This window comes from Sus scrofa, chromosome 1 (assembly GCF_054392235.1).
Source record: "Sus scrofa isolate SSC_HxYL_T2T_F1_AM1 chromosome 1, Sscrofa_HxYL_maternal_Yorkshire_Landrace_v2.0, whole genome shotgun sequence".
Taxonomy (NCBI): Eukaryota; Metazoa; Chordata; class Mammalia; order Artiodactyla; family Suidae; genus Sus; species Sus scrofa.
The window spans coordinates 75331694-75357021 of NC_139383.1; the positions used below are offsets into that span (position 1 = coordinate 75331694).

Here is a 25328-nt window from a genome sequence, read left to right on the forward strand (position 1 = left end):
AATACCTACTCTTTAGTGAAGACTGAATGAAAAGGGTTAAGGATATATGAAAAGGGTTAAGAACCAGGTTTTGCATATGGAATACCTATTCTTACTACACTCAAAACTATACATTCTACAAAACTAGATTAAGAGACTGCTGAAGATGACTGAACTCTGTCCAATGTGCCACAGATCATAGGAGGGGCAGCCATGGGAGCTCAGGAGGAGGGCCAGAGACACTTGCTACACCCAATGAAGTAAATTCAAGAAATCAAACATGGTACAAAATCTCTTGAAGCCCTGTTACTTCTAGGGTATTTGGGGGCAATGTAATCTTTCCTTAGTTACTTTGTTCTTAAAATCATATCAAGCTGTCTAGGCCAGGCCACTCATCTGGCAAGAGTGAAAGGACTGCTGGGGATTTTCTGCTTAATACATCAGGCTCCCATTGGGGGAAGCAGAGTAGGAACACTGACAGTGCAGCTCTAATCTCTTTAGTAGACCTTTAATGCAGACAGCCTCCGCAGCAGATAACTTGCCTGAAACATCAGACATGCAGTGACTAGGCACAGAAGATTTAGTTGCTTACTGACAGCACTGGCTTACAAGCCATCATTTTCTTTCCTCTATTTTATATCCTTGAAGATGCATTTGAAAGTCAAATGTTCCTAAGTGGAATACTAGACTAGCATGGTACTGGGGGAAGAACTGGTTCTCAGAGTGCTGAAACAATATTTATAAAACCCTTATTTTGGTTCCCAGTGGTGCTATTTCCTATAGGGTGCTATTCCCTAAGGCCAAAGTCCTGGAAAGTAGGTGAAAACTTTCCCAGTTGCCCAGATACTCAGGGTACCTTAAAGGGCATATGGTGTCAGAGGGCTCAACTTCTTATTTCCTTTCCCTCAATCTCACTGTGAGGGCACAACAAGAAATACTAACGGTTAACATTCACTTCGTGCTTAAGTGAACTGCAGTAAGTATTGCACATGTTACTTCATTTAATCCTCACAATTCTGTAAGGGAACTGAGGTTTAGGAGGTTATATAGCTTGCCCAAGGCCATAAAGTTTGGCAGAGCAGGACTTAGAACTAGGTCTGACTAACTCTAAAGCCCATGGTCTTGGCCATTCTCCTCTACTGCTGTCCCGGTATCAAAGCACAGGCCTTGGCAATGGACCTCTGTATACACACTTGACCACCTGGATGACACATGCAGCTGCCTGCCTGCAACCCCTCCCTGCTGGTGCCACGGTGACACACTAGAATGATGTTGAACTCTGAGTAACTAGATGCTACAGTTCTGCCATCACCTATGGCTCAAATTTCTGAGGCAGTAGTTGGTTAGAAGCATGCTTTGATAAAGTTGGACATTAGCATTAATCAGCTAATATATCAAAATTTCTGTACAAAGGGCAATTAAGGGATGTTAATACATGTGGATAACAAGTGTGGGATATATGAAAGTCAATTACATAAAAATCCTAAATTCTACATATAAAAATCCTAAAGTAATACCAGTTTGGAGTTCTCATTAGCTTAAAGACCTAGATCAAGTTCATCATCTTATTATTTTTCTTCACTATCATTGCCAATATTCATTTATCATCATCACCACCAATATTCATCATCACCAATATTTATTGAATGCTTTCTAGGTAACAGGCCCACTTCTGCATACTTTACTGTTCACTTAATTCTCAAAAACTACCCTGTGACAGTGGTATTATTATTATTCTCATTTTACAGATTAGTAAACAGTCTCAAGAAGTTTATTCATATTTAAATTTGTACAGTATATCAATGTTTACAAAATGCACTATCAATATGATCTTTAACTTTTATAACCATATCACAAGATAGATATAAAAATAATGTCAATTCAAGATGAGGAAACAGAGTTCCTATCATGGCTCAGCAGAACCGAACCTGACTAGTATCCATGAGGATGCAAGTTTGATCCCTGGCCTTGCTCAGTGGGTTAAGGATCTGGCGCTGCTGTGGCTGTGGTGTAGGTGGGCAGTTACAGCTCCGATTTGACCCCTAGCCTGGGAAATTCCATATGCTGCAGGTGTGGCCCTAAAAAAAAAAAAAAGGACAAAAAAAAGAAAGAGGAAACTGAGACTACACAGGTTAATTTATTCATGAGTGTATGTCTAGTAAAGATATTCCAAGATCTTTAAATGCTTCTGAAGTAATATCTCTAGTCAATATGAGACTGTATATTTTAAAGAGATGGTAAGAAAAGAAAAAAATCAAGAAAAAGAAAGAACAAGCTTATTTTGTTTTTTAAGTAGAACCATTATTAAAATTAAGAGAAACTTACAGCCTTCCTGTTGCTAAGTCAAAAGACAGATAAGCACAGTGTTTGGCATATAGTAGGTACGCAGTTAATACCTCGTGAATGAAATGAGAAGAAATAATTCATTAGGTTCAATAGTAAAATCTATACTACTTCACTAAAATTTCAATTACTTCTTATACTCAGAACCTCTGTCATCAACAAAACTGAGTAAGTATAGGTTATATTTCATAATTTAAGTCTATGCATATATTAGTCATTAGATGAAAAAAATAGACACACCTTAATTTGGTGAGGTGTAATCACTATCAACAATTGTGAGAGATCTTATTTGTGAGAAAACTTGTCTTTCTACCATTTAAATCACTTTTAACTTTTGAAAGGCGTCTCTTAATTATGTCCTTCAGTACCACTGAACATATCACTCTACCACTATTTTGCAAGGCTTGGTCTTTATCACATGATCGGAAGAATTTCTTGCTGTGTTTAGGCTATGAATAGCATTTGAAAAATTACTCAGTTATAATTATAGACAGCTAACACCTGCCAACTTGCTAGAAATGAAATCATGTAAAGTTTAAAGATGATTGTGCAATGCCTGTCAAACACTGAAGTGTCAAAACAGCAAATGCTCATTTTTAGTGGGATAAACTAAAATTCTAATTAGATTTTACTGAATATTACAAATAGAACTGACAAATTATCCTAGCTAATTTTTAAAAGGGCTAATATTTATTATCTTGCAATTTAAACAATTTTTAAGTTAAAACACTAAATACTATCCATTTAATGAATATATATATATGAAAGTTGATTTGAGAGGTATAACTAACAATACTCACATCATAAGTTTTATTTTCATTAGTATGGTTTAAAAGTGTAGGAAGTTGTTTGAAGGTAATTTTATAAGTAATAATTTATAAATCTATGTAGACCTTTCCCTTTTGAAATTAAAAATATGGTAAGATTAAAATAAAGCATAAAACTAAAAAAGTAGGGTATGATTTTGTATAACAATCACTTTGTTGTATAGTAGAAATTATCACATTGTAAATCAAGCACACTTCAATAAAACCAAAAAATGAAGGAAAAACAGTAAGATTTTAAAAAAGCTAAAACTAAAAGTATCTCGCTTTTCTAAGGTACTTGCATATTTCACTGCAATCTAATTAGAATTTTCTATAAGTAATTATATAAAAGAGATTAGAACATAAGAAGACACAACTCTCGTGCTGCCAAATTTCACAAGTTGTTTTCATATAAACTGAAACTTTCACAAACACAACAGCCTACTAGTAATATACACTTTCAACAATAAAACTGGGAAAATCCAATAAATGGTTTCAACTGTTATCCTACAAAAACTCCCTAAGTATTTCCAGTGAGAAATCTTTTTTTTTTTTTTAAATAAGCATCTTAAAAAAAATAAGAATCTTTCAAAAGGCTTTTTTTTTTTTCTGTACATAAATGTCATGGTAAATGTACCTTCAATGACATTAGTTTAATTTGGTGTAGTAACCAATGGGAAAAAAAGACAAGCATAAAACCATGTACCCATAATATAACTTCAATTTCCAGCCTGCCCATTGCCCCTAGAAATACCATCAACCATTCTGAAAACCTCTCAGATGCCCCTGAGTATACTGTGCCAGTGTAATTTAAGGTACTAGGTAATATCATCAAGGTCAATTAAGGTCTTTCCCCTTTTTGCTTTTTAGGGCCATACCTGCAGCATATGGAGGTTCCCAGGCTAGGTGTCAAATCAGAGCTACAGCTACCCGGCTACACCACAGCCACAGCAATTCAGGAGCCAAGCAGCATCTTCGACCTACACCACAGCTCACAGCAACACCGGATCCTTAACCCGCTGAGCAAGGCCAAAGATCAAACCCTCATCCCCATGGATACCAGTCAGCTTCATAACCCACTGAGCCACACTGGGAACTCCCAAGGTCTTTCTCTCTTAAGGTTAAAAGTAAATATTTTGGAATTCCCTTTGTGGCACAGTGGAAATGAATCCGACTAGGAACCCTGAGGTTGTAGGTTCAATCCCTGGCCTCACTCAGTGGGTTAAGGATCTGGCATTGCCGTGAGCTGTGGTGTAGGTTGTAGACTCGGCTCAGATCTGGTGTTGCTGTGGTTGTAGAAAAGGCCGGCAGCTGTAGCTCTGATTAGACCCCTAGCCTGGGAACCTCCATATGCCGAAGGTGCAGCCCTAAAAGGACAAAAGACAAAAATGAAAAGTAAATATTTTACCATGATGTGAAAAGAATATAGACTGATTTGAGAAATGGTAACTAAGAAGAGATTAAAATCGGTGGCAAGGTTTGCTTGGTGCTAATGTACTTCCAGCATAACTTTCATCCTATGTTTTAAGCACTGCCTTCTCCTCAAGCAGCATCTCCCCTGTCCTTCCACGGATTCTAGAATATTTCCCATGTCTATGGTTTCTCCAGTACATGCTGATTTGCTACATCATAAACAGTGGTTTTAAATATGACATTATTTATGATGAAGACATAACACCAAATAAGGTCCTGCCGTTTCAAAGTTTCAAGTGATTAATAATCCTTCATTAGACCTAAGAGTCCATGGCTACTTTCTGTCATATGAAAGTTTCAACAAATCCTTAAGTTAGCTGTTTTAGTTATTGTGAATTCAAATGGTTAAATGATATCCTGCAAATTTCTAGTGGTTTACCAAAAGGAAAATAAATATAATTCAAAGAGAACAGCACATCTATTTTCTAATTCTTTTACTTCATGAGTGATCTGTATAGCACTTTCAGAGCACGTAGTGCTAAAGAAAACAATTCTAATTAAGCTAAACTATTGTTTATGTATCATGTCCTCCATGATGTCATAAATAACCTATGATCTTAAACTGAAATTTAATAAGCAGGGATTTCCTGTTGTGGCTCAGTGGAAACGAATCTGACTAGGAATCATGAGGTTGTGGGTTCAATCCCTGGCCTTGCTCAGTGGGTTAAGGATCTGGTGTTGCCATGAGCTGTGGTGTAGGTCGCAGACACAGCTCGGATCCTGCATTGCTGTGGCTGTGTGTAGGCCGGCAGCCATAGCTCCAATTAGACCCCTAGGCCTGGGAACCTCCACATGCCGCAGATGTGGCCCAAAAAAAAAGCAAAAAAAAAAGATATCTAATAGGAAAATGTTTACATCCCATTTTCCTACAAAACACTACATCCCATTATAAACAAAACAATAACTATGTTAGAAAAATATTTTAAAAGTTAATCATTCTTTTTTTCTTCCCCATGGTAGAGATCATTTGGGGGCACTTGTAATAGGAATAAAATATTTGAAATTCGAAAACTTAGGAGTATCCTTGTTAGTTTCAATCTTTCTTAAGAGTTAGAACAAAGAAAGAGGACAGGATGCGTTTATATATTATAAAGAGGACACTGAGGGAGGATAGTAAAGATATGATTCATCCTGTAAGCCACAGGTAAAAAGAAGACAGGCTCTTTGTTTTCAAACCATTTAGAAAAAAAGTTAAAGATGTGCCTCCAACTTCTTTACATCTGTCATACAAAGAAGCCCAGAAAACCTGAGGGTAGATAGCATTTTCCTCTGAGCTCCAAAGAAGGAAGTAGTCAAAGACAGGACTGAGAGGAAGCACTGAGGAGAGAAGCAAGCTAGGAGGCCTTCTGAGGGAAAGGGACTGAGTTCCCAGGGCACCATTAAAATAAGAAAGGCCAAAATATAGTGGAAATGGAGGAGAGGAGCTAAGTGTAAATACCAAAAGAGGATTTTCATATTTGCTGTGATTACCTAAGAGTCAGCAGTAATTATTTGAGATGGACTACCTTAAAACTTTTGGCTTTGGCTAGACATGGCAGTAAAAAAGAAATCAAAATAATACAATCATCTTAAAAGGCCAAATCTGCTTCTGGAATGTTCCTAATCTATTACATTTTATAGTATTATTATAAATTATGTTTCCAATCTAATAGAATCGAAAATATAACTAAACCAAAGCAGTGTACAATCTAGTTAGATATGAGTTTTATTGGCAGCTTCTGACTAAACCTGTCTTTCACTCCTCTTCTTCACCAAGACAAATCTTTGTTCACATGATGGGGGATCTCCTGGCTCTTAAGGGCTGAATGTGGATTAGTCCAAACCAAAGTAGAAATGCCCAATTTCCTTGCCAATGACTGGCTTAATGTGACACTGGTTAATAGAAACTGAGAATAAGTCTGCTGGAGGATTTCTGGGGAAAGCTTTTCTTCCCTGAAAAACACATGGGAAGAAACTCTTCCTCTTAATTACAGATGGTCAATGACTGCATATAGGGCCTGGAAGTGCTGCAGCAACCTTGCAACCCTGAGCTGAGACAGCACATGCTATGTTGAGCAAAGGAAAACAAAAAGATAGAAAGCAAAAGGTAATATAGTTCAGTGAATGAATCAGTCACTCAAACTTGAAACTGCCCAACCTCCAGAGTTATTATGTGAGATAATAAACCTCTTATTGTTAAACCTACAAACTATGTATGACCCATGGATACCAACTGGATACTCCAACTGCAACTCTAACAACTGGAAATGTGTACCATACCCAATAGCTAAAGTTTTGTTTCTCCCCTGGGGTAACAATTGCTTCCCTAACGAAAGTATCTTCCACCCCAGTTAACAAAGATAAACTCTTTGTTACTTGGTCTAAGTTTTCTATCTTAAGCCAAGTTACATTCAGACAATGTTAATTGCTGGTAGGCATATAAGAAAATTTAAGTTTTCCTTTCTCAGGGTACAGAAATGAAAAGGATCAAATGACTACTCTTGGAAAAGTATTTGGCTATTTTGGATACTCCTCATAATTTTTTGATGAACATATTACACACTCACATTTCCCCCCTTAATTACGTGCATCATAAAGACAATAGCTCACAGGTGGATTATACCAGCATAGAGGACCAGTGTTAATACTTCCGTCCCTTTGCTTAGGGAATCAAGCATATCCAAAAGGTTATATGGGTTTAAAAATCAAACAAACAAACAAAAAACAGTACAGCTAAAGAACAGAAGACCTTCCTCAAAAGCAGCGAACAAATCTAACTGATCTTTCAGTCCTGAGTACAGTGGTTGGCACGGAATAGGTCTCAAAAATGTGCTGAACAGATTTAAGTACGTTGATTTGAAATCAATAAACTAAGAACAGGAATACAAACAGAGAATGCTCTCTCCCGATGTGCCAATTTTCTTTTTACATGTTTAGCCATTTTGAGTTGAATCCACCTACCACCACCCTACGACCTCTCGCTTCCTGACTACAGTCCTCTATAGCAATTATGGGTCTCTTTAGGAACACTCGCCGGAATTGCAAATGTAGTTCAACTTTTGTGGCTTATTAATGAATAACAGAAGGCATTATGGAGCACTATTTTGAATTATTTGGTTCCCCTTGTGAGGCTGGAGTGTGAAGTGGAAGCCAGATGATGCAGAACATTACATGAGATACTTAAGGTTAGATTCTGTTCTAAAGGATTTTAGGGAGGAGAGAAACATGGTCAGATTTTCATTTTAGATAAATAGCTCTGCAATTATGCAGAGGACGGATATACAGGTGGAGGATGGGGTAAGTCTAGAAAAGTGAGAAATAATAATGTCAGAAGGAGAACAGTCATGGCAAGGACAGAAATCCCTTTACAAGCCATTCTAATCAGATTTATCATAGGCAACAATCTCAACAGGTCTAAAACAGAACTGGTCATTCCCCCAAATTCACCCTCTTCCACTCTTCTGTCTCTTGAAATGACTTAATTATTCACCAAGGAGTTCGAGCTAGAAACTTTAGAGCCATCCTTGATTTTATTTTCCTCATCTTTTTTTTTTTTTGTCTTTTGTCTTTTGTTGTTGTTGTTGTTGTTGCTGTTTCTTGGGCCGCTCCTGCGGCATATGGAGGTTCCCAGGCTAGGGGTCGAATCGGAGCTGTAGCCACAGGCCTACGCCAGAGCCACAGCAACACGGGATCCAAGCCGCGTCTGCAACCTACACCACAGCTCACGGCAACGCCGGATCGTTAACCCACTGAGCAAGGGCAGGGACCGAACCCGCAACCTCATGGTTCCTAGTCGGATTCGTTAACCACTGAGCCACGACAGGAACTCCATATTTTCCTCATCTTCTATATCCAGTTAAATAATATATCCCATAGTTTCTAACTCCTAGCTATCTCCCAAACCTATTCACCTTTCCCCACTTTTCCCACTATATCCTACTCCACCATTTTTGCCTTGGACTAGTGGAACAACGTCCTAACGATGTTGCACATCCTCTTGACTCCTGAAATCCATTCTTCAAATAGCTTCCAAAGTGATGCTGCTAGTACATCATGTCACCATCTTGCTCAAAACTCCTCAGTGGCTTCCCATTGTTTCTAGGATAAAGTCTGCAACCCTTAACATGACCCCAAAGATCCTCTACTCTCTCGCTCCTGCCTAAAAACAATAAGAACTCCTAAATTTAGGGGTGTTTCTTATTGCTTGGCCCTGTGCTATCCTTTGCTATCCTTTGTAAGCATTATTTCATTTTATTCTCATTGTAAGGAAGGAATTATTGGCATCATCCTCATTCTGCAGGTGAGGAAACTGAGTCAAGGAGAGATTATGTTGGAGTTCCCGTCGTGGCGCAGTGGTTAACGAATCCGACTAGGAACCATGAGGTTGCAGGTTCGATCCCTGGGCTTGCTCAGTGGGTTAGGGATCCAGTGTTGCCGTGAGCTGTGGTGTAGTTTGCAGACACGGCTTGGACCCCGCGTTGCTGTGGCTCTGGAGTAGGCCAGTGGCTATGGCTCCGATTAGATCCCTAACGTAGGAATCTCCATATACCGTGGGAGTGGCCCTAGAAAAAGCAAAAAGACCAAAAAAAAAAACAACAAAAAAAAAACAAAAAAAGAGAGATTATGTAATTCACCTAAGGCTATAGAGTTATAGGCAGGTCTGATTCCAGAGCAGGTGCTTACACTTTGCCACTCTCCTCAGCCTGTATGCTCCAACCACAGTGTGTGACCTTTTGCTTCTAAAATCATCTGCTCCCTTACCATGAGGCCTTTACACATACTATTCCCTATGTCTGGAATGTCCTCCTTACAAATCTCATTTTTGCCTGGGTATTTATTCATCTCTCTTTAAATGTCATCTCTTCAGGGAAGTCTTCCCTTACTATCTAAAATTACATTGTTTATTTGTTTACTTCTTTATGCACAGTCTCTCTTCAGTAGAATTTCAAAATTGTTACCACTGATTCTCAGTTCTTCGAATGGCATTCAGCGGGGGTTCAATTAACATTTGTTGAATGAAGGCAAGAACGAATGAAAGACTGTACTAACTCCTTCATCTATTAACTTCATCTATTCAGATTAAGAAACAATATTGATTTAGTAGCTTCCAGGTCCCAATCAATACCCTTGAGAACTTTCAGCCCTCCTACGAGAGACAGACACATAAACATGTGATCATAGCCCAATATAAGTAAAACGCCTGTTAGAACTATGGCCCAAATGATGTGCAATAGATGCAGAGATGAAGAAGGGGGTAAAAATCTATAGAAAACCTTCACAGAAGAAATTCTTGAATCCTTTTGCAGGAGGAATCTTGAAATACATGTTGCACAGTCCATGTATTTCATTTATGAAAGGAGAGAGGAGTATCCATTATATATGAAGCAATTCACGTCTCATTTAATACTCACAACAGCTCTGTATCATTATTCCCATTTTATAGATGTGGAAACTCAGGCTAAAAGAGGTCAAGTAACTTAACTCATTCAGAGTTATGCAGTATATTAATAAAGAAGGAGAATTTGAGCCCAGGTCTGTCTGACACCAGCACGCACTTACTTACCGTTGTAACAGTCTTTTGACTGTCTACCCCCCTGAGCCTAATTATTCTGTTTTCAATCTAATAATTCTTAACAAAATTAGTTTTCTGGTTTCCCACTCTAATATTAAAAAAGCAGCAATATAAAAGATTCAAGAAGAGACTGAATTTTAGTATACTGACAGTAAGGGAAGGAACACAGAACTACTTAAATTGAACACACAAACAAAATGCATCATACAGTCCTATATATTCCACCTTCAGTTGTACAACAGTTCGTACTTGATGTGCATAATGATGATCCTATTGTGTGGAAAAAAAAAAAAGGTTGTTGTAGTCACTACACTAAGAGATCAAGAAATAACTTCTGATGCTTAAAAGGACACACTTCAAATACTGGAATATTAATTTCTCTCTGGTAACTCTGGATAAAATACAAAATATAAATTCTAACAACTATTTCCACAGTATTCGTGAGAAGAAATATCCCGACCTTAAACAGAGTCTTCATTTTATGCACATGATTATTTTTCTGCTGCTTTAAACTGAGTTCAAACCAGAATAGAAAAACTGTTCATCTTAGCTTACATATGTACCTAAAGGAATTATAAGTTTTTAAAACGTCTCATACTATGACTCTGAACAGCACATGAGGATTGAGTAATTTAGGCTGATAAACATAAAGAGCATTACTAACCATTCTTAATATCTAAAAACCTTTCCCTTAAAAAAAAATTCTTCTAACAAATGTAATAAAACAAGATAAATCAAATATGTACAAAACAGGAGGAAAACTATGACATTTTTAGTCTTTTGCCCTCACAACTTAAATAGGTATGCATCTGTAAAAGAAAAGAATCAATCAACTTAAGCACGCACAGAGAAAGCTAGTTAAGAAATTGACAATAAGCACGTTTCTATCATTTATTCAACCTGGGTCCAACTTTTCAATCTGCAGATGTCAGCTCTTTTATAACTTTTATTATTTAATTCTTCCTTTGAGAAAAGAAAGGTTGCATTTAGGGAAGAGATTCTGGTTTTGTTTTGTTTTTAAGAACAAGAGAAAATTGTTTCACCAGTTATCTTGAACAACCTGACTAGGAAACATTTAATATGCTTTATCATTTTAAAGGCCTTTAAATGTGAAACTTTCCACACAAAACATTGTCTGTAACAATGTGAAAAGCATACTGGCTACACTTCCCAACAGCCTGTAAAAATGAATATAAGGAAAAGCAAGTATTTACTTGCAATTAACTGTAACTTTCACATGTTTTTCTCAGGAGGAATGCATTTTCTGCCAAAACTCTCTGCAAAGACAATACTTGTTTACCTGTACTTGAAAATTACTTTTACCTTAGTTCATCTTGTCCAATTTTAACCCCAAATTCAATGTTTTATAGACCACTTAATTTAAGATGCTGAGTGGTTCAAATTATAACAGCCTATTTGAAGCCAATACAAAATGAATAACTGCAAACAAAACACTGTACTAGAAACACAATTGTACTTAAAATGCGCTTCCTTACCTGGACGCTCTTCAGAATAAACTCACTTTTCTCTCTTACATCTTTAAAGGGACACCTCTTAGAAAGCATAAGCAGATGAGCAAGAAGCTTATTCAACCCATCCAAAGAAATGGCATTTGAAAGGCCTTCTGATGGACGATAAGGTGTCTCTTTCACCAAACGAAGACACTCGGTTTTTCTCACGATGATTTGCCTAATGTTTTCCAGTGCGGTCTCTCTAGTAGTTGAATCTCTACTGCACAGTCCATCCCATCTCACTTCATTCTCTCCTTCAGCCATGACAACTGGAGTTTTTTTTCCTGCCCTCTTCAATCTTTCAGCATGTCCACCACAGCACTTCGTATTTTTAAAACGAGAAATGTAAGAAATAAATCAGAAAAATCGAATCGTCACGAAAACATAAGCCTGGGTGACATTGGTACCAGAAATGTCTTCGATCTACCAGACAGAGCTCGCCCTCTCCTTCTACCCGGAGTAGCAGTCTTCTAGTCAGACAAAAAAAAAAAAAAAAAAAAAAAAAAGTTGGAAAGTTGAAACCTTACAGAGCTGGCTTTGCTGGACAGTGTCGGGGAAGTGTTCCTCTCCGTCTCTCGGGGTCAGCGGATATCCTCAAGCCGTGGAGCTGTCAAATCCGTGCTCTGCCCCAAAAGGCTGGATACAGTTGAACGCTCTGCAGCCACTCGGTGTTTTTTGTCCGTGCAGCCACGGTGTTCTCGGGAGCGTTCCCACCCCGCCCCTCCTCCGGCACCAGTCCCCGCCCTCCGCAGCTCCTCCCGCCCGGCCGGGCGCTGGCTGGAAAGGCTCGCCGAACCCTGGCTCGCTGGACGCCGCGGCTAGAGACCCTGGCGCTCCCCAGGGGCTGCAGTCTCGTGCAGCCTCTGTCTCGGTGGTGGCGTTGGAGGAACGCGTCTCTGGCTCTGCGGATTCAGAATCCACGGGCTGACGCTGCTTCTCTTCCAATCCCGGTATCCTCGCCCACTGCCGGCCAACCCAAACCGGCACAGGGCAGCCCAGCAATCCCCGATCGCGGGGCTGGGCCGCGAAGCTGGCGGAGCGGCAGGGCCCCAGGCGCAGAACCCGCCCCTTCGCCCAGCCCCATCGATGGGGCTCGGCCCAGAGGGCGGGAGCGGGGAGGGGAGACGGGGTCCTCACCCCCAGCCCCTCCCCTTTCTCCGCCCGGCACAAGCCAGGAGCCGCCCCTGCCCCTGCCCCTGCGCCCTCTTCCCCGCCCAAGCAGACGCGACCCGCTGAGGCAAAGCCATCGGAAAAAGCCCCGCCCTCCAACAAGCTACCTCCGGACCCCGAGCCCGCGAGCGGCCGCCAACCGCTGACGGCTGCTACGCATGCGTAACGGTGGGCCGGGCGCATGCGCCTTAAGAGGCACCGAATCTGCTCGGGGGGCGTTTTTTTTTTTTTGTTTTTTGGTTTTTTTGGTTTTTTTTTGCCTTGACGTTCGGCTTCTTTGGGCTGAACGGGGGTAACGAAAAGTTGAAATACGCCGAAATTATCACACACGAGACAAGAACCGCAAATAAGGAGGGCACAGATAAACTCCTGGAAGAACTCGAATCAAAATTTAAAATCAGAGGAAAAAATAGAAACTGTCTCTTTATTGCGCCAAACACCAGATTTAAGAAGGCAGGGCGTCCTCGCATTGACTTCTGGGAAGTGTAGTTCTGGTGCTGTAGGCGCGTTCTGTTTGAGACAGAAACTACAGCTCCCGGGAGCCACTGCGACGTTGCCTGTGGCTCCCTGCGAGCCAACGGCTAGCGCTGCCGGAGATTTGACTGAGAGATTTGGCTTGGTGAGCACTGTGGGCTTGGCTGACACTTTTCCTTTGACAGTATTTTTCCTTCCTCCATTTCCTGTGGGATTTTAGAAAGGAAGCCGTCTCCTTAGAGCTGTACTCCTTAGTCCAGGGACTATCAGTAATCTACGTGGGAAGAACTAGTCCGAGTGCCCAAGACCGCGGGCGCGTTGAGAGGACATGGATGGTCGGAAAGAGCTGCATAAGGTCAGGCAAGAGGGATGCTGTGGAAACTAGTGCTCCGCGGTGCTACCTCTGCTTCTGCTCTGTCAGGTGGGCTCACGCGGGATGGACTCAGTATCCCTGTGTAAGTGCACCTTTGTTTGCCATTGCATAGGATTGTTTGAGGCTTTATTTGCGCAGAAGAAATCCTGTGCCACACTTTGAAAGAGAGTTGTCAAATCCTTTTTGTACAAAACTGAAGGGAAAAGAATCCCTCGTGTTCCTAGATATGAATATTTGCAGGCTTTAAGAATACCATATGGAAAAAAGACTTATAAAAATCTCTAAAATTTAGTAATTTTAAAAGATTAAATAATTTGTTTGCATATTGCTGTTTGAAGTCATTCTTCTTGAGAAAAGTTGAGGTTTGAAGGGCTATCACTGGACTGATAACAAATTAGTTTTAATTTTTCATGTTGCACAATACATGCGTTTCTAAAACTTAGTTTCTAAAAACCAAGTACTGGACAAGTGGAAAACACACAGTTCCCATCTAGTTAAACTAATGGTTAAACATTATACAATACATATATAAAGTACAGTACACACATTAAACATACAGTACTATATGATATTATTAGGATGGCTAGAAAGATCACTTAGGCCGGTCTTGGAAAGTCAGGGAAATCTTCATCTCAGGGAAAGAGGGTCAAAAGAACAGCATATGGTGAGGCCAAGAGTGAGGGAGATAGTAATTTCAGGAAACTGCAATAAGCCAAAATCATATACATTTCAGGAGGAATAGCTTTTTGTGTTTTGATGTACAATACAGCAAAGAGAAAAGAGTAAAGAGCAGAAAAGAGAAACGTACTATGAATTTTCCAGATAGTTTCTGAAAGTGACCTATCCTTGAACAGAGTTCTGATGAATTGGTTTAATTTGGAAAGCCTAGAACATTCTAATGTTGCTTGTTTAAATCAGAATTTTAAAAAATGAGAACTTCCTTCTTATGAGTATGATTTCAGAAAACAAAGCCACTCCTTCTTGTGTCTTTTGGGGTGGGGGGAGGCTCATCTTCCTTTGTCCAACCCACAAAGGATAGGGTAGTTTCTTAAGTGTGGGTCTCCTTTTTACTTTGTGATTGAGTATGATCTCATTCATAGCCATGGTTTCACCACCACCTATGACTTAAATGTATAATTTCATCCAACTTCACCTTTTAGCTTTGTTTCACCACCACCTATGACTTAAATGTATAATTTCATCCAGCTTCACCTTTTAGCTTTCTTATGCCCATCTCTATGGTGTTTCTTCTTGGATATCTCAAAAGCACCTCAGACTTAACATGCCTAAAACCAAATGAACAGTATCTTTTATGAATCTGATTATTTCCCAGTGTTCCCTATTTCACTTAGGGCACTGCCATGCACTTGTGAAAATTTGAAACCTATGCATTATCCTTGATTTCCTAATGTCCTTCATACCTCTGTAGCCAAATTATTTTTAAGTACTCTCAATTTTGTCTCCCAAATATCCCTCAAATCCATCCTTTGCCTCCATCTACATAAGCACAGTCTTTTCTAAACTGCCATAAACTCTTGCCAGGAATGGTGAAATAGTGATTATTCACTCTGGCCTTTCTCCATTAGTTCTCCACACAGCAGCCAGAATCATCTTTTCAAAATGCAAATCCATTCAGATTCACATTTTCACTTAAAACCATTCAGTGTGTGTCCTACTTTTAAAGGCAAAATTTCTTTACAAATGTCATCTTATGTCATCTGGTCCCTTCCACCTCTCCAGCCTCACTTAGTACACCACTGTCCACCTATCTGTGGAGACCTTTCTTCAGTTACTGGCTCTTATATTCCTTTTTATCCATTTGTTCACTGAACAAATATCTTATCAAATACCTACTGTATAAGGGGACATTGAGGATATACTATTGAGCACAATGTATGAAAGTTTTTACTCTCATAGGTCTTCCATTGTGCTAAGGAGAGATAGACAATAAATATGTGGCATATATAGTAAGTGAAGACAAATGCTGCAGAGAAAAATAAGAACCAGCGGGGAAAGGGAATGTGGAGTGGCAAGTTTTAGGGGCAAGATTCTCTTTTAAATAAGGTCAGAGAAGGCCTAATCAAGAAGGGAACATATGAGGGATCTGAAGGAGGGGAAAGAGTAAATGTGCAGGTGCCTGGAGGAGAAACATGTCTGTGAAGAGAACAGCCAGTGCAAAAGCCTCTGGGTGCCCACATTTAACAAATAGCAGTGTGGCAGGAGATGAGAATAACATGAGATCACAGAGGAAGGAGGTCCTGTAGGTGATTGAAGGAACAATTTTTTTTTTCTTTTTTTCTTTTGCTTTTTAGGGCCGAACTTGGGGCATATGGAAGTTCTCAGGCTAAGGGATAAATGGGAGCTGCAGCTGCTGACCTGCGCCACAGCCCCAGCTACAGGGGATCTAGGCCTCATCTGCAACCCACGCCACAGCTCGCAGCAACACCAGATCCTTAACCCACTGAGTAAGGCCAGGGATGGAACCCACCTCCTCAAGGATACTTGTCAGGTTCATAACCTGCTGAGCTGCAACGGAAACTCCCAAACTTTGACTTTTTCGATGGAGATAGGAAGCCACTGGAGGGGGTTTTGAGCAGATGGGTTGCATGTTCTGACTGTTTAAATTGATTACTTCTTTAATTGTGCTGATCATAGACCATGGAGAAGCAAGGGTAGAAGCAGAGATGCTAAGTAGGAAGCTAAAATAAAGTTCAGGTGAGAGATGATGAGGTACTGGGCTGGGGGGATAACAATGGAAGAGGTCAGGGTCTGGATATATTATGAAAATATAGCCAGCAGATTTGCTGGTAGATTGGATATCAGGTGTGAGTGTAAAGGAGTCAAAGATGATTCCAAGTTAGCTTGAGCAACTGGAAGGAAGGAATTTTCATTTAATGTCATGGCAAAGTCTCCAGATTTGTGTATGGGGATGTGGGAGTAAATTAGGAGTTTAGTTTGGCCATGTTAAGTTTGAGATGCCTCTGAGACATTCCAGTAGAGGTGTGAAGTAGACAGTTTGATAAATGAATTCAGAGCTGAGGGGAATGATCTAGCTATAGATATAATTTTTGATTTCATAGTAGTGTTTTGATAGTAGATAAAGACAGAAGAGTTGGTATGAGAGACAGAGGTACTCCATGGAGTTTGGGTTGATTTGGAGTTAATCTGCAATTGTGACTCTGCAGGAATGGCCAGTGAACGGAGAAAAACCTTGAGTAAGCCAAGAGAAAGTGGAGGAGAAAGGAGTGCTAAGTTAGGTTAAATGCTGCTCTAGGTCAAGTGAGATAAGGATAACTGATCACTGCATATGGTAATGGGGAGGTCACTGAGGATTTTGAGAGCAGTTTCAGTCCAGTGAAGAATCCAGAAAGGTGTTTTATTTAAAAGAGAATGGGAGGAGAATTGGAGACAGAGAATATGGTTGAAGCACCTCTAGTACTATTTTTTGGTCCAGACTGTTCTAGCCTAGCCTTTGACTCCTGTTCCTATAAAGCTTAGCTGAAATATCGCTTTCTCAGAGAAGTTTGCCTGATCTGATTAAATGCCCCTGTTACATCTTCTCATTGTACCATATACCTTTACTTGTTAGTAAGTTACAAACATACTTCTATAGTTGTCTGTGAGACAATTTGATTAAAATGTGTCTGCTTCTAAAGCTTAAGCACAGGAGCAGCAGCTGCCCAGTTTTTGCTCCATCATCTGAGTACAGTGCCTGACATTTAGAATGAAGTTAATAAATATTTGATGAATGAATGAATGAATGGAACAAAAATATGTTAGTTTTCAAAGGTATTGCATACTTACCTATTGTTTACAAAAACACAAGATAATTGATGGAAAAAGGAAGTATTTTATAATGAAAATATTTTAGAAAATTAGTCTTAAAAGAAAGCAAAACTTTTATTGGTAGTGATTTTTAGTGCTCACCCTCATGAATGGGATTTGTCAATATTTTTTTTTACCATGTTCCTGCATATCTTATCCTGTTATAGGATAGTTGAGTATATTTATGTAGAGTATAGGATATATGTACAGGAGTTCTTGCTTTAAATGAATAGTGCTCTAGTCAAGGAAAAAACTGACTGGCTGGTCTCCAATAAGAGGCTTTCACTGTGGAAGTCATTGATGCATTAACTGTAAAACAACAGGGCTCCTACATCTTGTGCACTTACAAACATGATAGTGATAAGTGCACCCGAGTTTGTGAGATAGACACACACACACACACACACACACACACACACACACACGACTGATGAGTTTATCAGGATGCCAATTTATTGACATACTTTGAGATGTTTGCTAAGTAGATAGCATTACTAATTCTCTGACTAATGGGTTTTCTCTGTCAGAAAATTATATGAGAAATCCCCAGGTTGCTTCAGAGCTTGAAATCAGAACAAAGGAAATTAGATACATGTTGTGGTCACTTAACAGCATTAAGCTGTGAGAGCCTCTACAGTAGAGCTCAGGTTCCTTCAGTTTTTGCCCCTCTGAATTGCTTTTTCCATTCCTGACAACTGTTTTTTAGGAAAACATTCTCTTTTTAAAAATGTTAAAACATTTATATTACAGCCTAGTCTCTGGTCTTAGAGCCATTCCATCTCTGTTTAAGCTAACTTTGCATATATCTGCTCTGATCCATTATGATTTATGATTTAGCCTTCAGAGGATAATCTTATTTCTAAATTTTCCTAGGCCCCACATTTCATTTGGGAGTGTGTTGATCTTGAGCTCAACAGTGAGTTCTGAGCTAGAGGTGTATATTTGGAAATTATTGGCCTATTGGAATATTTTGTTATATTTTGCTTTTAACCTACCATGTCTATGTGCTTACTATGTTTCAGGCACTCTAAGTGCTTTTCATTTTACCCTTACGTACCTTAAAAAAAAGGTAGAGTTGTTTCAAAGCTTACTCTTAACCATTGTGCTAGTATTATACTAAGTTATGGGAACAAATACAGTTGGCTATGGAGAGGATGCAGAATAAGAAAAGAGCCAGGGTAGTCTGAAACCCACCAGAGAAGGAAGAGAATAACCAGGACATGGGCAGGCAAGGATTTGAAAATTTCAAGAAGTAATGACAAATCATTATGCAGAATGCTACCAACATGTCGAGAAAATTAAAATTACCGGATGGTTTGACAATAGGTAGTCTCTGTTACCCTAAAATATATGTAGTTGGTATATATTCCCATATTAAGATTGAATTACTGTGCTGCATTGAGATCGATTGACTTGGAGTGGCTTGTAGGGTAAAACCATGCTGTTCCCTGAGGATAAGAGCATCTCTCCTAAAGGGTTGGCATTTCTCTTGTACATCTGATAGCAGAAATGTAGGTTCCAGATCAGGATAGTACAACTTGGATAAAAGGATTTAAGTAAGTGGAGATGGGCAACTCTGAATCCCTCTGGATTTTCCTTTCTTAGGTTTAGTCTTTAAGGAGGGGATATAGTAAGCTTGGATTCCTGGGTGGTGGGTGCTATATAGTGCTCAGTTTAGGGTAGTTCAGGAACTATGATAGAATAGGGCCTAAAAGGCCCAGAGAGAAAAATTTTAACATTTAAAAAAATTATTTTATTGAAATATAGTTGATTTACAATGTTGTGTTAATGTTTGTTGTATAGCAGTTATTCAGTTACACATATATATATATATTCTTTTTCATATCTTTTCCATTATAGGTTATTACAGGATATCAAATATAGTTCCCTGTGCTGTACAGTAGGACCTTGTTGTTTATCTGTTCTATATATAATAGTTCGCATCTGCTAATCCCAAACTCCCAATCCATCCCTACTCCACCCCCACCCTTAGCGACTTCAAGTCTGTTCTCTATGTCTGTAATTCTGTTTTTATTTTATAGATAAGTTCATTTGTGTCATATTTTATTTGTTTTAAAAATTTCTTTTTTATGGGTGCACTGGCAGCATATGAAGTTCCTGGGCCAGGGATTGAATCCAAGCTTCGGTTGCAACCCGAGCTGCAGCTGCGGTGGTGCTCGATCCTTTAATGCACTGCACTGGGCCAGGGATCAAACCTGTGCCTCCATGGCGACCTCAGCTGCCATAGTGGGATTCTTTTTTTTTTTTTTTTTTTTGGCCGCTGCCACGGCATATGGAAATTCCCAGGCTAGGGGTCTAATCAGAGCTGAGGCCACCAGCCTACGCCAGAGCCACAACAACGTGGGACCCGAACCAAGTCTGCAGCCTACACCACAGCTCACGGCAACGCCAGATCCTTAACCCACTGAGCAAGGCCAAGGATCGAACCTGTAACCTCATGGTTCCTAGTTGGATTCGTTAACCACTGAGCCACGATGGGAACTCCCATAGTCAGATTCTTAATCCACTGCACCACAGCAGGAACTCCATGTCATATTTTAGATTCCACATATAGGTGATATCATATGGTGAAAATCCTAACTTGTAAGCTATGCCTGGTTTCTTTTTGGTGTCTATGCTTTCTTCTTTCTTATTATTTTCTAGCTTTGGTAAAGTATTATTCAAATATTATAACTTTGCTGTATCAAGACACATAAGAGAAAGAGTCATAAACATAGATATGACTAGGCAGGAGCGTTATAAGGGGAGCAGCACCGTTCTCCCAGTGAGGTCAGTGAGGAGGGACAGTGATAATGAGATCTCCAAGGGAAAATCCAAGGGCAAAGTGAATATTGAGGATAAAAATAAATCCACTGGAGCCTGTGGATTTAACTGCTTATTGGGATTCTTCTTCCATTGTCAGCCTTAGAGGATCTGAGTTTTATTTATTAAAGAAGACAATGTAGTCTTCTTAGCAGAAGTTCATTTGTGACCTTTTTCATTGTACTTAACAAGGGAGTGGAGGAATGAAAGCCTAATATTTGCATTCATTTGTTCAGTATTTATTGAAAAACTAATATGGACAAGCTCAATGATTAGCAGAAGATATACAGCAGCATACTTAAGAAACTGCTCTTAGGAGCTGCTCTTAAGCATACTGTCTGCATAGAACATAGACTATTCTTTGAAGAAGTTTGGCTGAACAGTAAGGGATGGAGATGGGGTTGTAGCCAAAGGTCTGTGTGAGGAATAGTGAGAGAAGGGTAATGCTTAGGAGGTAGAATCAATAGGATTTAGTGACTGTTTGTTTATAGGAGATAAAAAAAAGAAAATACTTGGGGTGACTGCTATCCAAATAGTAAAGAGTAACTCCTTCCATGAATCAGAATAGGGAATATACTCAGATAACCAGTCTTGGGATGACAAGATACTGAGTCCAGGTTTGGACATGTTAATCATCTTGTTTGAGGAACTTCTGAGTCATTCAGGTGAACAGTACCCCATACTGCTTATGAACACTTTCTGTACCTGAGACCCTAACTGTTGTGAGATGTTGCTATACATTCAAATAGTAAGAAGAGCATGGACCTTGGAGTCATGGCATCTTTTTTTTTTTTTTTTTGTATTTTTGCCACTTCCAGGGCCACTCCCATGGCACATGGAGATTCCCAGGCTAGGGTTCTAATTGGAGCTGTAGCCACCGGCCTACACCACAGCCACAGCAACTCAGGATCCGAGCCACGTCTGTAACCCACACCACAGCTCACGGTAATGCCAGATCCTCAACCCACTGAGCAAGGCCAGGGATCCAACCCACCTCATGGCTCCTAGTCAGATTCGTTAACCACTGAGCCACGACGGGAACTCTGGGTCATGGTATCTTGCCTTTGAATCTCAACTTTATTTCTTACTGGAAATATTATATAAGTTAGAGGTGTACAGTATAGTGATTCATAATTTTGAAAGGTTATACTCCATTTATAACTATTATAAAATATTGATTATATTTCCCCTGATGTACAGTATATCCATGTAGATTATTTTATACATAATAGTTTCTACCTCTTAATCCCTCCCCCCCACCCATTCTCTTTCCCCACTGGTAACCACTGGTTTGTTTTCTACATATGTCTTTTTTTTCTATATTCATTGGTTTGTTGCATTTTTTAGATTCCACATGTAAGTGATATGATACAGTATTTGTTTTTCTGACTTATTTCACTTAGCATAATACCCTCCAAGTCTATCAATGTTGCTGCAAAGGCGAAATGTTATTCCTTTTAATGGCAGAGTAGCATTCCATTTTTATAAAAGAATTGAGTTGGAACGTTCAACTCAATTCATCTTTATCAGTTCATCTGTTGATAGACACTTATATTGCTTCCATATCTTGGTAATTGTAAGTAATGCTGCTATGAATATTGGAGTGCATGTATTTTTACAAATTAGTATGTTTTGTTTTGTTTTGGTTTTTTCTGGATACATACACAGGAGTGGAATTGCTGGGTCATATGGTAGTTCCGTTTTTAGTGTTTTGAGATACATCCATGCTGTTTTCCATGGTGGTTGTACCAATTTACATTCCCACCAACAGTGTATGAGGGATTCTATTTTCTCTGTGTTCTCACCAACACTTATTATTTGTATTCTTTTTGATGCTAGTCATTCTTACAGGTATGAGGTGATATGTCATTGTGATTTTGATTTGCATTTCCCTGATGGTTAGCAACATTGAACATCTTCTTATATGCCTGTTGGTCATCTACATTTCCTTTCTGAAAAAAATACCTGTTTAGTACTTCTGCCCTTTTTTTAATGTGTGGTTTTTTTTTTGTTTTTGATGTTGAGTTGTGTGGACTGTTTATATAAGTTGGATATTAACCCCTTATTGGTCATATCATTCGCAAATATTTTCTCCCATTCAGGAGGTTGTCTTCACTTTGTTGATGTTTCCTTTTCTATGCAAAAGCTTTACATTTAATTAGGTTCCATTTGTTAATTTTTGCTTTTATTTCCTCTGCTTTAGGAGACAGATCAAAAAAATATTGCTACGATTTACGTCAAAGAGTGTCGTGCCTGTGTTTTCCTCTAGGAGTTTTATAGTTTGTGGTCTAACATTTAGGTCTTTAATCCATTTTGAGTTTATTTTTGTGTATGGTGTTAGAGAACGTTCTAACTCACTTCTTTTATATAAATGGAAGAAGAAAATCACAGTGTGTGGAAGTGCCCTCATACTGTAATATATTGTTTTTGTATTTTAAAAAATTTTACATGAGACATTTATCATTTTTTTATAACTTGCTTTTTCATTCAGTGATATATTTTCAAAGCTTATCCATGTTGCTAAATGTAGATCTAGTTTTTTAATTTTAGCTGCTATATGGTGTTTCATTGTATGAACATGATAGTTTATTCATTCCCCTGTTAATGTATATTGAGGTTATTTTTTCAGTTTTTCAATTGCAAGCAAGGCTACAGTGAACATCACATATCTCCAAATGAACACTTGCCATTTTCTCTAGGGTTCATTCATAAACACTGAGAAGTGGAACTGCTGAGTTAGAGAGTATATACAGCATTACAATTTTCAAATTGTCTTCCAATATTTTACATCAGTTTATACTTCTACCAGAAGTTAATGAAAATTTTCATTTTCCCACATCCTTGTTAAATTTTTTGTCGATCTCATGGGTATGAAATAATTTTTCATTGTTGTTCTAACTTGTGTTTTCTTGATTACGTTTCTTGAAGTTGAGTATCTTTTTATTTTTTAACTATTCATATTTTCTCATCTGTTAACCACCATTAATATCATCCTCCTTTTTTTCATTTTTAAGTTTTATTGAAGTATAATTTTTGTGTGTTTTTTTTGGTTTTTTTTTTTTTCTTTTTTGCCTGCACCTGCAGCATATGAAAGTTCCCCAGCCAGAGACTGAATCCTTAACCCACTGTGCTGGGCCAGTGATCAAACTTGGGCCTCAGCAATAACCTAAGCCCCTACAGAGACAATGCTGGATCCTTAACCTGCTGTGCCACAGTAGGAACTCCTAAAGTATAATTAATTTACAATGTTGTGATAATTTCTGCTGTACAACAGATTCTGGTATACACATACAGACATTCACTATTTTTTAGATTATAATATCTTTTGTCCCTTTGTTAATTGAGCTGATTGGTTTTTTCTTTTTTCTTTTTTCTTTTTTGGCTGTCCTGAGGGGTATGGAGTTTCTAGGCTAGGGATTGAATCCAAGCTGGAGTTGCAACCTATGCCACAGCTGTGGCAATGCCAGGTCCTTGTTGGGCCAGGGATCAAACCCTAGTTCCTGCTGCTACAGAGACATCATGGATCTTGTTACACCACGACAGGAGTTCTTGTTAGTTTTCTTCTTAATGACTTATAAAATAGGAATTATATCTATAATTCAGATGTTAATCTTTTATCTTTTCCATATGTTGCTTTTTTAAAAAAAATTTGTCAATGGTGTCTTGTTGTATAGAAGTTTTTAATTTAGTATAGTTTTTTAATACCTTTTCCTTTTCCTCTTTGTAAATTGTCTTGTTTATTACAAAATCTTTCTTACCCAAAGTCTGAAACCTATTCTATATTTTCTCTAAAACAAAGATTTATTGTTTACACGTAGGTATTCAGGCCAGCTAGAATTTGTTTTTGTGTTTGGCATGGAGTGGAAATACGTTTATTTTTAACGGTATAGATAGTTTGTTATCTCAGCACAAATTGTGAATAGTTAGTCCTTTCCCCAAGAAAATGCCCTCTTTTCCTTATACCAAATTCCTATGTATACCAGAGTCAGTCTCTGGACTCTTTGTTCATCAATCTCTTTATCTTTCCTTATGCCACTGCTTTAATTATTAAAACTCTATAATAAATTTAATTACTTACAAATTTTCATTTGTTATTATCCCTGTATTTCTTATGGTATCTGACTCTGTTATGTGGATGTTTCAAAATTACATTTTCTAGGTAGATTGTCCAGATTATTTTGAATTTTCTTTGTAGATAATTATACTATCTACAAATAACAATTTTGTTTCATTTATTTATTTATTTATTTAGGCCATGCCGTGGCACCTGAAAGTTTCCAGGCCAGGGATCAAACCAGTGCCACAGTAGCAATGTGAGCTGCAACAGTGACAACACTGGATCCTTAACCCAACGAGCCACAGGAGAGCTCCTAAAATACTTTAACAACTGTCAAGGCACATCTTCAATTCTAATAAACAATATCTGCCTAGGTAATTAAGCAATTTTTGTAAATCTAATACATTAGACTTATACACTTAAATCTGACTTTTAAAATCATTTTAAACATTTTAAAAAAAAACACCATAAAAATAATTCTCTGTCATCCGGAATTCCCTGGTGGCCTAGTGGTTAAGGATCTGACATTGTCACTGCTGTGGATCAGGTCACTGCTATGGCACAGGTTCAACCTCTGGCCTGGGAACTTCTCCATACCATGGGCGTGGCCAAAAAAAAACCACCCAGCTGTGATTCACCACTATAGCTTAAGTGTTGTCTTTTGGCACGGTTGTTTTTCTTAATTGCATTTGCACTTGGATATGTATATATATACTTAAATTTTTTATATTATCCAGTTTTTCTCTATTGAGGTTAGTGGAACACTTTTCTGTTCTATACTAATTCAAATTTTGTCCAGAACTACTTTTCACATTTTATTTTACTGTCTTTTGTTGAATGTAATTATATAACTCACTTGAAAATATTTCTTTCAAGAACAAGGGTGTTGTACATTAACACCTGTTGAAATAATTAAAAATATGTAATCTTTAATTTTTTTAAG

At 38.6% G+C, this 25328-nt stretch overlaps 2 protein-coding genes and 1 long non-coding RNA gene across 22 annotated transcripts in view; 2 read left to right on the forward strand and 1 right to left on the reverse strand.

Annotated features, from left to right (window-relative positions):
* SESN1 (sestrin 1) overlaps positions 1-12974 on the reverse strand; it is a 113911-nt gene extending 100937 nt beyond the window's left edge. The window contains exons 1-2 of the mRNA XM_021090862.2: positions 12191-12974; positions 11649-11984 (exon numbers count right to left, since the gene is read on the reverse strand). Coding sequence (XP_020946521.1) covers positions 11649-11927 — 279 coding nt within the window. The 5' untranslated portion in view covers positions 11928-11984; positions 12191-12974. The remainder of the gene's footprint in view (positions 1-11648; positions 11985-12190) is intronic.
* LOC146406150 (uncharacterized) lies at positions 1965-8207 on the forward strand. The gene is made up of 2 exons (XR_014807010.1): positions 1965-4021; positions 4488-8207. It is a non-coding gene; the product is annotated as an uncharacterized LOC146406150 (long non-coding RNA).
* A 452-nt stretch (positions 12975-13426) lies between the features above and the next one.
* CEP57L1 (centrosomal protein 57 like 1) overlaps positions 13427-25328 on the forward strand; it is a 57431-nt gene continuing 45529 nt past the window's right edge. For 6 of the 20 annotated variants that reach the window (XR_014806874.1, XM_084962444.1, XM_013992742.3 and 3 more), the window contains exon 1: positions 13427-13762. Coding sequence is in view for 8 of the 20 variants with exons in the window: in XM_013992742.3 (XP_013848196.2) it covers positions 13640-13762 (123 nt within the window). In the remaining 12 variants the exon portion in view is untranslated. The remainder of the gene's footprint in view (positions 13763-25328) is intronic. The other 14 variants (XR_014806875.1, XM_013992743.3, XM_084962419.1 and 11 more) reach the window with 4 other exon arrangements.